The sequence below is a fragment of the Onychostoma macrolepis genome, chromosome 24 (genome assembly GCF_012432095.1).
Source record: "Onychostoma macrolepis isolate SWU-2019 chromosome 24, ASM1243209v1, whole genome shotgun sequence".
NCBI classification, from domain to species: Eukaryota; Metazoa; Chordata; class Actinopteri; order Cypriniformes; family Cyprinidae; genus Onychostoma; species Onychostoma macrolepis.
The window spans coordinates 26,859,765-26,872,951 of record NC_081178.1 but is presented as its reverse complement, the minus strand read 5'-3'; the positions used below and the strand labels follow the sequence as shown (position 1 = coordinate 26,872,951).

Sequence of the window (13,187 nt, the reverse complement as noted above, 5' to 3'; positions counted from 1 at the left end):
ATAATATCGTAATTGTTGTTTTAACGATGTGCGATTTTGACATTATCGAGTATTTTGCAAAAACCATTCAAAACACCCCTACAGAGCGCACGCTTACATTACGTGAAGTCTATTGAACGTATATTAGAGTGCGTTCTTTCACTGCATGATTCAGTCTATTAAAATACATTTAAAATGATCACAAATTCAAGACCTGGAGACAGAAAATGTATATATTTATACCACTTCATGTAGTTAATCAATTTCATACGAAGAGTGCCGTTTTTCTCCAAATATTACCATGATTATAAATGTGATCTTGTATTTTGAACTGTTGTAAAAAATCAATAAGTTAATTAAGAGACTTACATTTTAGACACCATATTGCCTGTTTTTGCGCTGTTTCGCCAACAAAAAAAACACTCCAAACAGCCACAGCACTGTTTTGCGTTTCTGTGCACCGGTGTTTTGTTCCTGAATGAATCAACCGTTTAAATGATTCGGTTCAATCGCGATGACTCACTTATTAACAGTGACTTGCCGCCACCTGCTGGCGGTTTTAATTTTACAATCAAAGTAGCTTTTATTATCTAAATAATTTCAAATATCAGTATTCAATGTTTTATGTTTAATATATCAAAACATTATTTATGCATTTGTAACTGCAGGTTAAATGCATTCATGTCCTGCATTAAACAGCAAGTAAACGCATCTAAACACTTCTTCAGATGCAGCTTCTGTGTTGATTTCATTTGCTTGGTAACAGCCTAAATGTCGTCTTATTCTAATTCACCGATTAAATGTAAGAATTTGACTCAAAAGATAATGCACCCTTTTAGAGAAATGGCTTTATAAAGGTAAAAATGCCCATAAAATGTAAAAATCAGTTTAAACTGATTGGACAAGATTCATTTCTATCAGTATGAACTGACCATCACACAGAATATGAAGAATATCAAAAACTTTAGTATTTAGCTGTCCACGGCAGACACCAGCACAATAACACACTCAGCAAAATATCATCTGATTATCGTTATCGATAAAATCCCAGAAAATGTTGAGATCGCACACCGCTAACATGAAGTATAATAACCAGTAAAATCTTTTTTTTACAATGCATCCATTGATAAAATTTCCTGTTGTTCCTCTGTTCGCTCACATCTCTGGAGTGTGTTTGTGTGTCTGCAGCAGATGCATTAAACCTCTGACCCACACTGTAAATGTTTAGCCTCTCGTGGGCTGCTTTACTGTACGTCATACATTATAGTCTTCATTCGCTGGCCGGTGTCCAGTTTCTCAGTGTATGTGGGCAGATGAGAGGCGCGAGATGAAGGAGATTAATGCGTTTGTGTGGTGCATTTGCTACAGTAATTATGAAACATTAAAGCTGCCTCTGTCTTGAATCTGACACGAGGAGGATTTATGGTTATTAAAGGAGTCTGTGGTGTGATCAGGACGGATCCGCTGCTCTGTTTCTGTGGTCCGGCACCGGACACCCTGTTCCTGGATCTGTGAAATCTGTGCTGCAGTCACACTCAAATAATTCAGTACACACATTCTCCTCCTCATATCCATCTCTTCCCAGCATAGAGAGATGACAGAGACCAGGACTCAGATATACCATAGTAAACTAATAGATGTGCTGCAGTGTGAGTTTGCAGTATCATACTGTAATAAAACTGTAAAAAATATTGTCAATTCTGCACAGTGGCTAGTTGATAATCAAATGAACAAACATACAACAATTGATTTTTAACTAAAATAAGTTGGCTTATACACAATATTAGGGACTTATTATTTCCACAATCATAAATAATGGGATTTATTGTGTAACGGGTAATGCCATGGAATTTGACAAAATCAAAATCATGCAATATTTAATGAAACCATTAAAATGAAATCCAGAAAATTTAAAATGAACACATGGAATTTGGGAAAAATTAAAAATATTATTTTTGGGGAAAAAATCAAATGTTTAGGTATCTACAATATTTTAGAATTTGTTTGCTTATGTGCAAAAAGCTATCAAGTGTCCGATTGATATTTAATATAAACCATATGAATGAAACTTAAATAGATAGTTATATGTATTTATTATTTATTATCTAATTATACTACTATGTAATACATATATGAAAACATATCTTAAAGTATGTTGAATTACCTTTATTTATTATTACAGTGCCTACATGGTGATATTGAGTACAGCAGAACTCGTACTCATGTTATATGGCTTATAACTTCTTGGCATTCGTTAACTAAACTTGACTTTATGCAATCTAATACAATTTTGTTGACTGCAGTGGATTTTATTGCATATGGAAATAGATAGTTTGATGGCAGCTTCAGATGCTCCTTTGACATCCAGTCTTCATCTCAGCAGGCAACACCCTGAATATCATTGCTCTCTCCTGCTTTTTATGCATCTTCACTTTCTCGTTTCTTTAACAGCCCTGATCTGAAGAAATTATTCTTTATTTACTTCAATAGGAGCATTTGCTTTTTAGAATCAGTCACTGACTATTTCTGAATGTTTTGGTAAAAATATAACTCTAGCTTTGAGGTGGTTGAGATGAAAGGTTTTTATGTGATTTGTACAGACATTGGAGGGCTGGTGAAGGAGAAATGTTTAATTGCATCACTTACTCAGCAATGGATGATCTGTAGTGAAGGGGTGCCGATGCGATACCGATATTAGGGAGTAAAAGAAGACCGATATTGATATATCGGCCGATATTCTTTATGTGTAGGCTATATTATAGTACAGTATAGTCAAAAGTTTGGACACACTTCCCATTAGTGTGTCCAAACTTTTGACTGGTACTGTATATAGATTACAGTGTGTATATATAACATTTGAGTTATTGCAAAAAAATGTGTTTATGTATATAAATTCTGTTTATATAACAGAATTTATATACATAAATACATATTTTTGCAATAACTCAAATGTGGTGATCAAACATTTATAAGTATGTGACAAACTATGTAATGGAGGCAGGGAATTAAAACATTTAACAATACAACTTTATTGTTCAAAATGAGTCTAACATCAGTGCACTTCACAGTAAAGTTCACTTATTATAAATAACTTAAACACAAATAGAGCAAAATATATACAGTCATGGCCAAAAATATCGGCACCCTTGGTAAATATGATCAAAGAAGGCTGAGAAAATCAATCTGCATTGTTAATCCTTTTGATCTTTTATTTTTTAAAAATCACACTAATCTAACCTTTCATTGGATAATAAGAATTTAAAATGGGGGGGAAATATCATTTTGAAATAAATGGGTGCCGATATTTTACGCCCAAATGCTAAAGAATACTTGTTTTTCTCACCAGTCCATCACTCAGACTCCTGTATTGATTTCTTTCTCACCAGACCATGCTCCAGTAACATTGAAATGGAATAGAAGTGAACCTCATAAACCTGCTACCAGATGGTGTTTTAACATATCTCTTCTGAAAGACCCAGATTTTGACAATAATTTTAAAAGAGAGTGGGCATTCTTTCTAGAAATGAATGACAGCCCTGGATCGTCTCCCTCTCTTCTGTGGGAAACAGGAAAAGCAGTACTAAGAGGGAAAATAAAAAATAAAAAGAAGGAAAAAGAACAAGAAACCGAATTGGAACAGAAAATTAAACAACTTCAAGACATCAATATAAATAACCCAACAGAAGAAACACAAAATAAATTGGTAACACTTTACAATAAGGTTCATTAGTTAACTACATTAGTTAACATTAACTAATAATAAACTGCACTTATACAGCGTTTATTAATCTTTGTTAATGTTAATTTCAACATTTACTAATACATTATTAAAATCTTGTTAACATTAGTTAATGCACTGTGAACTAACAATGAACATCTGTATTTTTACTAACTAACGTTAGCGAAGATTAGTAAATACAGTAACAAATGTATTGCTCATGGTTAGTTCATGTTAGTTAATACATTAACTAATGTTTAACTAATGAACCTTATTGTAAAGTGTTACCAATAAATTAAGAGAATACAAATTAAAATTAAATGCAATAATCAATAAACATACTCAATTCCTGATTTATAGGCTCAGACAAGAAGAATTTCATCATAGTAATAAATCTGGTAAATATTTGGCAAATCAAACAAAACAAGGAAAAAGCAACAATTTCAGACCCAGCAGGAAAATCCACCAACTCACCAGAAGAAATTAACTAAATTTTTCAAAATTTTTATAGCAAATTATACTCGTCAGAAAAAGACCCGAATCAACTCATTTCTCAATCTGCCACAACTGAATGAACACCAAAGAAACACCCATCACCCATCACACAACTCAAACTTATTACAGCACATGCCTGATAATAAAGCACCAGGTCCTGATGGATTCCCCGCTGAGTTTTACAAACACTTTTGGTCCACTTTATCACGACTCTTCATCAGAATGTTAAGTGACTCCCAGCTAATATGAATACAGCCACAATTTCACTTCTTCTCAAACCCAATAAAGATCCAGAATTACCATCAAGCTACCGTCCCGTTTCTCTGATCAATGCTGACATTAAAATCATCGCCAAAGTATTAGCCCATACCATCTATAATACACCCAGATCAAACCGGTTTCATTAAAGGTAGACTAGCGTCCACCAATACACGCAGACTATTCAACTTAATGTACTATTCTTCAATTCAAAAAGCAAAAGCCATCATAGCCACCCTGGAGGCAGAAAAAGCGTTTGATTCCTGTTTTCCACATTAGAGAGGTTTGGTTTTGGGGAGTCATTCATTAATTGGATTAAAATTCTATATACATCACCTTCAGCCACTGTCATCACTAATGGACTAACATCACGCAGCTTCACACTGCACCGCGGGACTAGACAAGGATGCCCACTCTCTCCCTCATTATTCACCGTTTTCATCGAACCGTTAGCAGCAGCCATCCGCCAAAACAGCTACATTAAAGAAGTCCAAACACTAAACATACAGCACACAATCAGTCTTTATGCAGATGACATATTACTATAGTTACAAAATCCCTCATCATCATTACAAGAAACAATTAAACTTATTGATTCATTTTCTCATATTTCTGAATATTCAGTCAACTGGAGTAAACCTATTCTTTCATGAAATCACAATAGCTTGGATGTGACATCCCAGACATCACCTATCCCTCTATGCACCAATCACATCACATATTTAGGCATTAATATTTCCCCCAGGCTGTCAGAGCTGGTTAGTCTTAATTTCGCCCCATTACTCAAAACAATAAATGATGATCTTCAACGCTGGATGAATTTACCATTATCCATTATCGGCAGAATATCGGTAATTAAAATGACTATACTCCCTAAACTAAACTACTTATTCTCAATGATCCCAACACAACCCACCCTCGCCTGGTTTAAATCTTTAGACTCAATTATTACCAAATTTTACTGTCTATTATCTACTCTGCAGAAAACAAAAACACAAGGAAGCACCACATTTCTACCACTACTCTCTGGCTAATCAGCTTCAGCAGATATACAAATGGACTCACCCAAACCCATCAGAAAACATATGGCTAGATATTGAGCAAACAATTTGTAAGGATATTCGAATTTCTGATTCACCATTCTACAGTCAGACAATCAAAAAACACTCCTGTTTTAAAGCACCAACTATAGCAGCAGCTCTGACGGCCTGGTGGAGATTTCACCAAATCACAAACACTCCTCTGGCTCCATCTAAATACACCTCCATTTGGAATAATCCAGATTATACAGTTAATAAAAAGCCACTTAATTTACACGCATGGTCAGAAAAGGGCATCACACAAATCCAACACATCTTTCATAGTAATAATCTGGCCTCATTTTCATATTTGGTCCAGGAATACGGCATCGGGAGTAATAGTTTTTTGGAATATCTACAAATCAAATCATCTATCCAATCTAAAATCAACATTCGAACCGTTAATCTAGAACTCTCACCTTCAATCTCAGAGTTAATTAATATATCGTCCTCAAAAAAACTACTTTCCAAAATATACAGAATAATATTAAAATCAGACAACACATTAAGTTTACCACATGCTAAGCGGGAATCAGGCCTATCTATTGCTCCTGATGCCGATTTCTGGACACAAATCTGCAAAAATATCTACTTTATGACAAAAAATGCCAATTTACAATTTATACAGTATAAGGTACTTCACAGATTTCACTTGACCGGACAGAAATTGTTTAAAATGGGATTCACTTCAGAAACATGTTCACATTGCACCCAAAATAACCCGGATACATGTTCATGCCCTTTGGTATTGTACCCCAATTACTGTGGGGTGTCACATCCCAGACTCTCCATCACTTTGTTTACTAGGCGATATATCCACAATCAAGTTAGGGTCGCAATTACAAGTCACTTTATTAAACATTTTTAGTCAGTTGTTGTTATTATTATTATTATTAATAAACATTTTTTTAATTTATAATTTAATACTATTATTATTAATATTATTATTATTATTACTTGCCCTCTTCATTGTCCTCCACCCTTTCCCAGTCTTAATGAAATCATTATTATTATTATTATTATTATTGTTGCTAATAACATTTGTTGTCTTATTTTTTTTTTTATGTTATACTACTTATATCTGTTATTAATCTGTTAAAATACTATTTCAGTTGAATGCTTCCTCCCCCACCCCTCGACACAATGACACACACACACACACACACACACACACACACACACACACACACACACACACACACACACACACACACACACACACACACATATGAATGCAAATACAGGAGCTAATCAGAACGGACTTGTAATGTTGGCTGTCAGTAGATATGTTTGTTTGTCCATGTGATTCTATATTTGGCACATGTAAACATTGTCACATTCTTTACTTGCATAATAATAAAAAATAAATAAAAAGTGATCCAAAAAAAAAAAATCAATTGCAGATCATGCGATTACTTGGGATCGGGCTTTGAATCTGTTCTTTCCTGCTTGTAACGGCTGTCTCTTCTCTCTGTTGCAGTCTGTCTGTCACTTCCTCGTTGATCTGTCGTCTTCTGCTTCGTGACTAGGCACATTTATTTCTCCAGATGACGCAGCTCTTTCATGGCTTGATCTTTCTGTGCTGTATGAGTGCTGTAGTGGGCAGTGCATGAGTCTGTCTCTGAACTGCAGAGAAGGAGATTCACATTGCATTTCATTTCCACATTTCATACAGACACGTCTGCCAGACACAGCTAAAACCTTTTAATGGGTATGTTTGTTTGTTTTTGTTTATGTGAGTTTTTGATTTAGGGCTTTATTGGGTTTTGTTTATTTTGTTTGTTTTCTGATTTAGGGGTTATTTTTGTTAGGTTTTTGATTTAGGCTTTAGCTTTTGTTTTGGGGTTTTGTTTCGTTAGGGTTTTTGCAGCTTTGTTTTTTGGGGGTTAAACTTTTTTTTTTTTTGTCTGGTTTTGCGATTTGGCTTTTTGATTTGGATCTTTGATGCAAGTTTTTGTAAACTTTTGTAAACATAATACATTTCATGTTAATGCACATTACATATACCGTACACATTACATACAATACATTGAACAGTATACTTCTAATAAAGGTGTAAAAAAATTAAGGAGAATCCATGCACGATTCTTTTCCATGCAGCAGTTCATGGTTTTCCTGGATACATGGTTTCTCCTAATGATAGTCATTGCTAGCATAAATGTGACATTTGCAGCCTTTCTAATAGTTCTGTGATGTTTCACTGTGGCGTTGCTGCAGTGCAGTCATTTGGTTACTTTGTGTTTGCTGACAGCATATTTGAATCCGTTCTTTAACCTTTGCTGAACCCTGCAAATAAACCTGCTGATTTCTGGAAAGCGACCAACACTTTGATCCATAACAAGACTGTTATCTGATCCCAATGTGCTCTCTCTTGTTCCAAGGTGGTGACTGCTATTCTGGAGTCAGGGAAGAACTTGTCTAAAGAGGAGAAGAAAGCCGAGCGCTGCCCGCTGCTGTACGAGTGGCATAAGAAACAGTATGTGGGAGCAGCTCATGGTCTGGCAGGCATTTACTGCATGCTCATGCAGGTAAGACTGAATCATCTCTGTGTGTGTGTGTTTATAATACTTCACTAGGAATTGCATTTCTTCAAACGTAATGTTTTTCCAACAAAGGTAGTACAAGAGTCATTGATGGAAGCATTAAAGAATCCGAACTAAAATCGTTAAGTTCATTATAATTCTTATCCTTGTTTATAGGCCTGTTGTACCTGGCAGTGAAGCATCTATTAATTTGATGTTATGTTAACTGATTGTTAATTAAGAGCATTCATCTTGTGTCCACTCTTGTCCTGTCAATCTAAGGTTTCTGAAGTCTTTGTGCAGCAGTTGAGAATCATAACCCATCACAGATGTGCGTGTATGATGAATAATATTCCTTTAAACTAATCTCTAGGCCTATCACTAATTACAGCTGGACATGATGAGTTTTAAGCAGATTGATCCACAGATGCATGTTTGATTGCAAAGGGATTGTTGTATGCTGCTTCTAATTTGCTGAGCTTGCTGGTATCTTGGTTGTTATTCTTAATTAAATAATTTTTAAGCATAATGTGCAACAAATGAATGCATATTTTATAGAACCTGCTTTTGCTTAAAGGAATAGGAATAAAGGAATAAAATAAAAAATGTGCTCGTCCTCAGTTCATCCGAGATCAGGATGAGTGTGTTTCTTCATCAGGTTTGTAGAAATGTGTCTCTGCATCAGTGTCTCAGCAATGGATGCTCTGCAGTGAATGGGTGCCGTCAGAATGAGAGTCTGATAAAAACATCACAATAATCCACAGCACTCCAGTCCATCAGTTAACATCTGGAGAAGACAAAAGCTGAAACAAATCCATCAAGATGTTTTCAAACCTTCCAGAAAACAAACCAGAGTTTCTTTTTTGTCTGAAGGCTTTGTTCCATTAGTTTCTTTTCTTGAAAATAGTTGATTGTGCAGCTGTAGATGCACTCAAATGTGTCCCCCAGCCACCTCACTTTTCCATCAGGCAGCGTTTTCTGTAACACATAATACGTTTTCAATTAAATTTGATGGATGCAGTGTTCAGTCATCTATTCAAGCATAACCGACTGCAAGAGGCATTGAAAAACTGCGGGTGGAAATAGTTCATTTTTTCCTTCCTTTAAAATAGCTGCCTGCTCTTGTACTCTGTTCATATATTAGCTAAAGTGAACAGCAGTCAGCTGTAAGATTGATTAGAGGTCCACAGAGGTGATGAATAATTTATCTTGAACTTTAAGATGTTGATCTGTAAACTGAATTAGTGGCGACGAGGGCCTGCGCTGGACGGATGCCGGGCGTTTAGCCCAGATTTGAGGGCCACACATTTTTAGGAAGCTGACTTTAATGCAGACTCAGCACCCTTCTGCCCTCTGTGAGACAGATAACAGCGCTTCATTGAGGGTAATTAAGTTTTAATATTGAACCCCGTTAGTGAAGTCTTAATTACATCAGTGTTTAAAGATGCAGATCTGTAATCCAAATTGTGACCCCAAGCAAAGAATCAAGCTGAAAAAGCTTTTAGCTTTAGTTAAAAAAAAATACTTATTTAAAAAACAAAACACAACTTTTATTTACTCTCAAAATTGAAGAGTAAAGACATTTATACAGTAGCAAGCTTGTGCTATTTGGTGATCTGACAGCAGTGATTCATAACTATATTTGAAAAATAAAATGCTGTCGGTATATATCAGATAAGATTCATTCATTCTTTGTGGTAAATATCATATAATTTTATTGTGCTTCAAATGTTCCAAAAGGCTTTTTGCATGCACAGATTGTCTTTAAAGTGGTCCTTTTTTAGCAGTGTGTGATATATCACATACATATCGCCCAGTATTTGATTTTTTGATTTTTTATTTTATTTGTCTGTATCTATCAGTCAATATTAGTTAAGTTGGATATTTAATAAAGTGGATTCTATGGATGCATGATATTCGATTTATGCCGATGTTTTTCAAATCATTTTGGCCGATTACCGATATATATATATTTCCCATTGTTTTGAAGCAACACCAAGTCTCTCCTGTGTGGAAATTATAAACAAATTATTTTTAATTTTGGTTAGTTTTGAGCAAAAAACTTATTTGTTAGAAGTAATAAACTTTATTAAAATGAGAGTACATTGAAAGCCTTGAAAATAATTGTAATAAAATCAATAAAAAGATGCAGTTGAAACCTTAACATTTAATTTGTGGATTTAACATTGATAGATGGTCTAAAGCAATAGAGCTGTACAAATTCAAATAATCTTTTAGAGCTCCTTATATTTAAGGTTTTATAATCCATTCGAAGAAATACTACATATTAATCAATAAATCTGTATCTATTAAATTTAATTTACTAGTGTCATGTTTGTGATTTTTTTTTTTTTTTTCCGTCCATGTAAGCTATAGCTTCTGACCTTTAAATCAAAACAGACTGATTATCATCACTATCACACCCTGAGCACGTGTGAGTTATTCGTCTTATCGGCAAGGCATATCGGCATAATTTTTTTCAAAATTATTTTGGATAATGTTCTGATAATATCGTTATTGATTCTAGCGTGACAGTAATGATTTGCTTGTTGGTGTTGGTCAAGGTTGGTAACTTTGTTGTGTGAATGAGTAATTTTGAACTATCTGTGTCAATATTTCAAATCTTCTTGGCTGCATTGAATGTTTAGTCCAATATATGGATTTTTGAGTGAAAAATCAACCTTTTAAAGCCATTCCAGAGCAACTGCATAGACATTAAGATGTTTGGATATTGATGTTTGGGTATTTGTGTGATGAAGCAGCCTGGCATACCTGAGAACCCAGTCAGTACTCCTTCAAAAAGCATCCCAGGATGCATCTTCACAGCTTCCTATGTTGGGTAATCCTCATGCTAGCGCCTCCTCTAATGGCTTTCCCTGGAGCCTTGTATTCCCATATTCAGTCGGCTCCTGTGTAAGCTACATCGTTATGGACCATTTCCACACTATACAGTGAAAAGCGGAGGCGGAAAGCACTAAAACGCCTCATGTTTCATGCAGCAGTAGTGAATGATCTTCTCTGCTAACAGAGACTTTGCGCAGTGGTTTCTGAATGACAGCTGGCTGTTTAGAATCAAACCCCGGAGGATTGTGATGTAATTTGAGGTAATAGAGCTTCACGGCGGTGAAGTGCGGCAGGGTTATGACTAGCTCAGGAATAAAAGGACTAGCAGAGCGTTCTCTGAGAGGAGGGTTTGTTTGGGTGCAGTGGGAGATCTTTCTTTGTGCTGTAATTCAGTGTTGTGTGAGGAGGAAGGCTCTCTTTTGCTCTTCTCCAGCCTCTAGCGACAGGAGGCCTCTGTTCGGGAATCTGTCATCTCCGCAGGAACATGTTAGTCTCCAGTAAACACAGCGTCAGGCTGTCTGAACTGCCTCAGTGTGGAATGCACAAGAATAACAAAATACATCTTACATTTACTGAAGAAAATGTGCCTGCTGGTGCCGGTGTCATTAGGTTTGCCTGTTGAATTGAGTCGCGTAGGTCGTTCGTAAACAAAAACACGTAATGTGTATAAATAAGTATAATTGAACTTTTGCGTAGGGTATAGGCTATTTTGACAGGCTAACCAGCTAACAGAAAGCTAGAACTAGAATGGCTAATCGAACATTTATGTTGGGTATAGGCTAAGCTAACAGATTAATCGGCTAATGGAATGCTAAAATAGTATGTCGAGTAGTATAATTGAACATTTGTGTTGGGTATGAGCTAATCTAACATTAATTGGCTAATGGAATGCTAAGCTAGTATGTCGAGTAGTATAATTGAACGTGTTGGGTATGAGCTAAGCTAACAGATTAATCGGCTAACGGAATGCTAAACTAGTATGGTGTGTAGTATAATTGAACATCTGTGTTGGGTACAAGCTAAGCTAGCAGATTAATTGGCTACCGGATTGCTAAACTAAAACATTGAATGTTATAACTAAACATTTATGTGGGCTTAGTAGTTAGTTCGTATCTTGCAAAACATGAGATTAATCTAAAAGCACAAAGAACAAAAAATGTTTATTTTTACAATCTATAACTATTACTGTCATAACTATTTACTTAGGGTATATATAGGCAAAGTTAGCAGGCTAATCAGGTAGCAGAATGCTAATCCAGCACATTGAACAGTATAATTGAACATTTATGTAGGCTATAGGCTGAGTTTAGAGCTCTTTACTTAACTAAACAGATTCGAGTTAGACATTAAGTCAAGGCACCTTATGAATATTTATATTTAGCTTTAATTATATAGCGCTTTTAACAATACAGATTGTGTCAAAGCAGCTTTACAGTGTTCAGTAGGTAAAATAGTGTGTAATAATACAAAACAGTAAACACTCAATTTTCAGTTAAAGTCAGTTCATTCTCTGTTTCAGCGCTGTGTGTTAATTCAGTCGCTGCAGCTGCTGGCGGAGGAGCGGAGAGCTGCAGCGAGCTGATTGGCTGTGGCGCTCTGGCGGTTGGCACGGCAACGGGAGCGTGCGTCATGGCGACGCAGAGGGGCGTGGTCCGGTGGCCAGCATCATCGCTCTCACACCACAGCGTGTCAATATTTGTGTAGATGTGTGGTGATATCAGTAACAGCTGTGCATCTAAAGGGCATTTTCAAATCACACCACAATAAAACACAAACCTCTATTCAGAGGCTCATTAAGAGCGAGAAGCATCCGCTGTTCTCCAGCCGCTCTCTCTCTGTTCAGCTGCAGACGAGACTTTAAAAACTCAAACAGCAGCCGCTCAGTGGAGCCTTCAGTGCTTCATCAAGCCTAACGTCCTCAAATTGACTCTGACACAGCGCTGCGCTCTCTAACTGCTGTAAGTGGACACTGAATGAGAGAGATTGCATAAATATTGATGTGTGCGGGTCGTCTGAACTGAACTGGACCATTTAATGCATCTGCGGCTACAGGTTCGATGCTGCTGTGCTGATCGTCCAAAATATCTGTCATAGAAAATGCAATCTGTGCCTTTTCCCGAATTTCATTTTTCATAAATCTGTGGCATTTTCTATTTGCAAAAATAAATAAATAAATGCATATACAAATACATCTGTGCCATAGAAAAAAATCCTAGATAAAATCTTAAGACTCTTCCAAGTTCTTGCAAATCCAAACTTTGCATTCATGTTGCTTATATATGGTTTTAACAT

At 35.9% G+C, this 13,187-nt stretch overlaps 1 protein-coding gene across 3 annotated transcripts in view; it reads left to right on the top strand.

Annotated features, from left to right (window-relative positions):
* The window catches only part of lancl2 (LanC lantibiotic synthetase component C-like 2 (bacterial)), a 32,239-nt gene that overhangs the window by 11,088 nt on the left and 7,964 nt on the right, over positions 1-13,187 (top strand). For all 3 annotated transcript variants that reach the window (XM_058765761.1, XM_058765760.1, XM_058765762.1), the window contains exon 6: positions 7,911-8,057. In XM_058765761.1, coding sequence (XP_058621744.1) covers positions 7,911-8,057 — 147 coding nt within the window. The remainder of the gene's footprint in view (positions 1-7,910; positions 8,058-13,187) is intronic.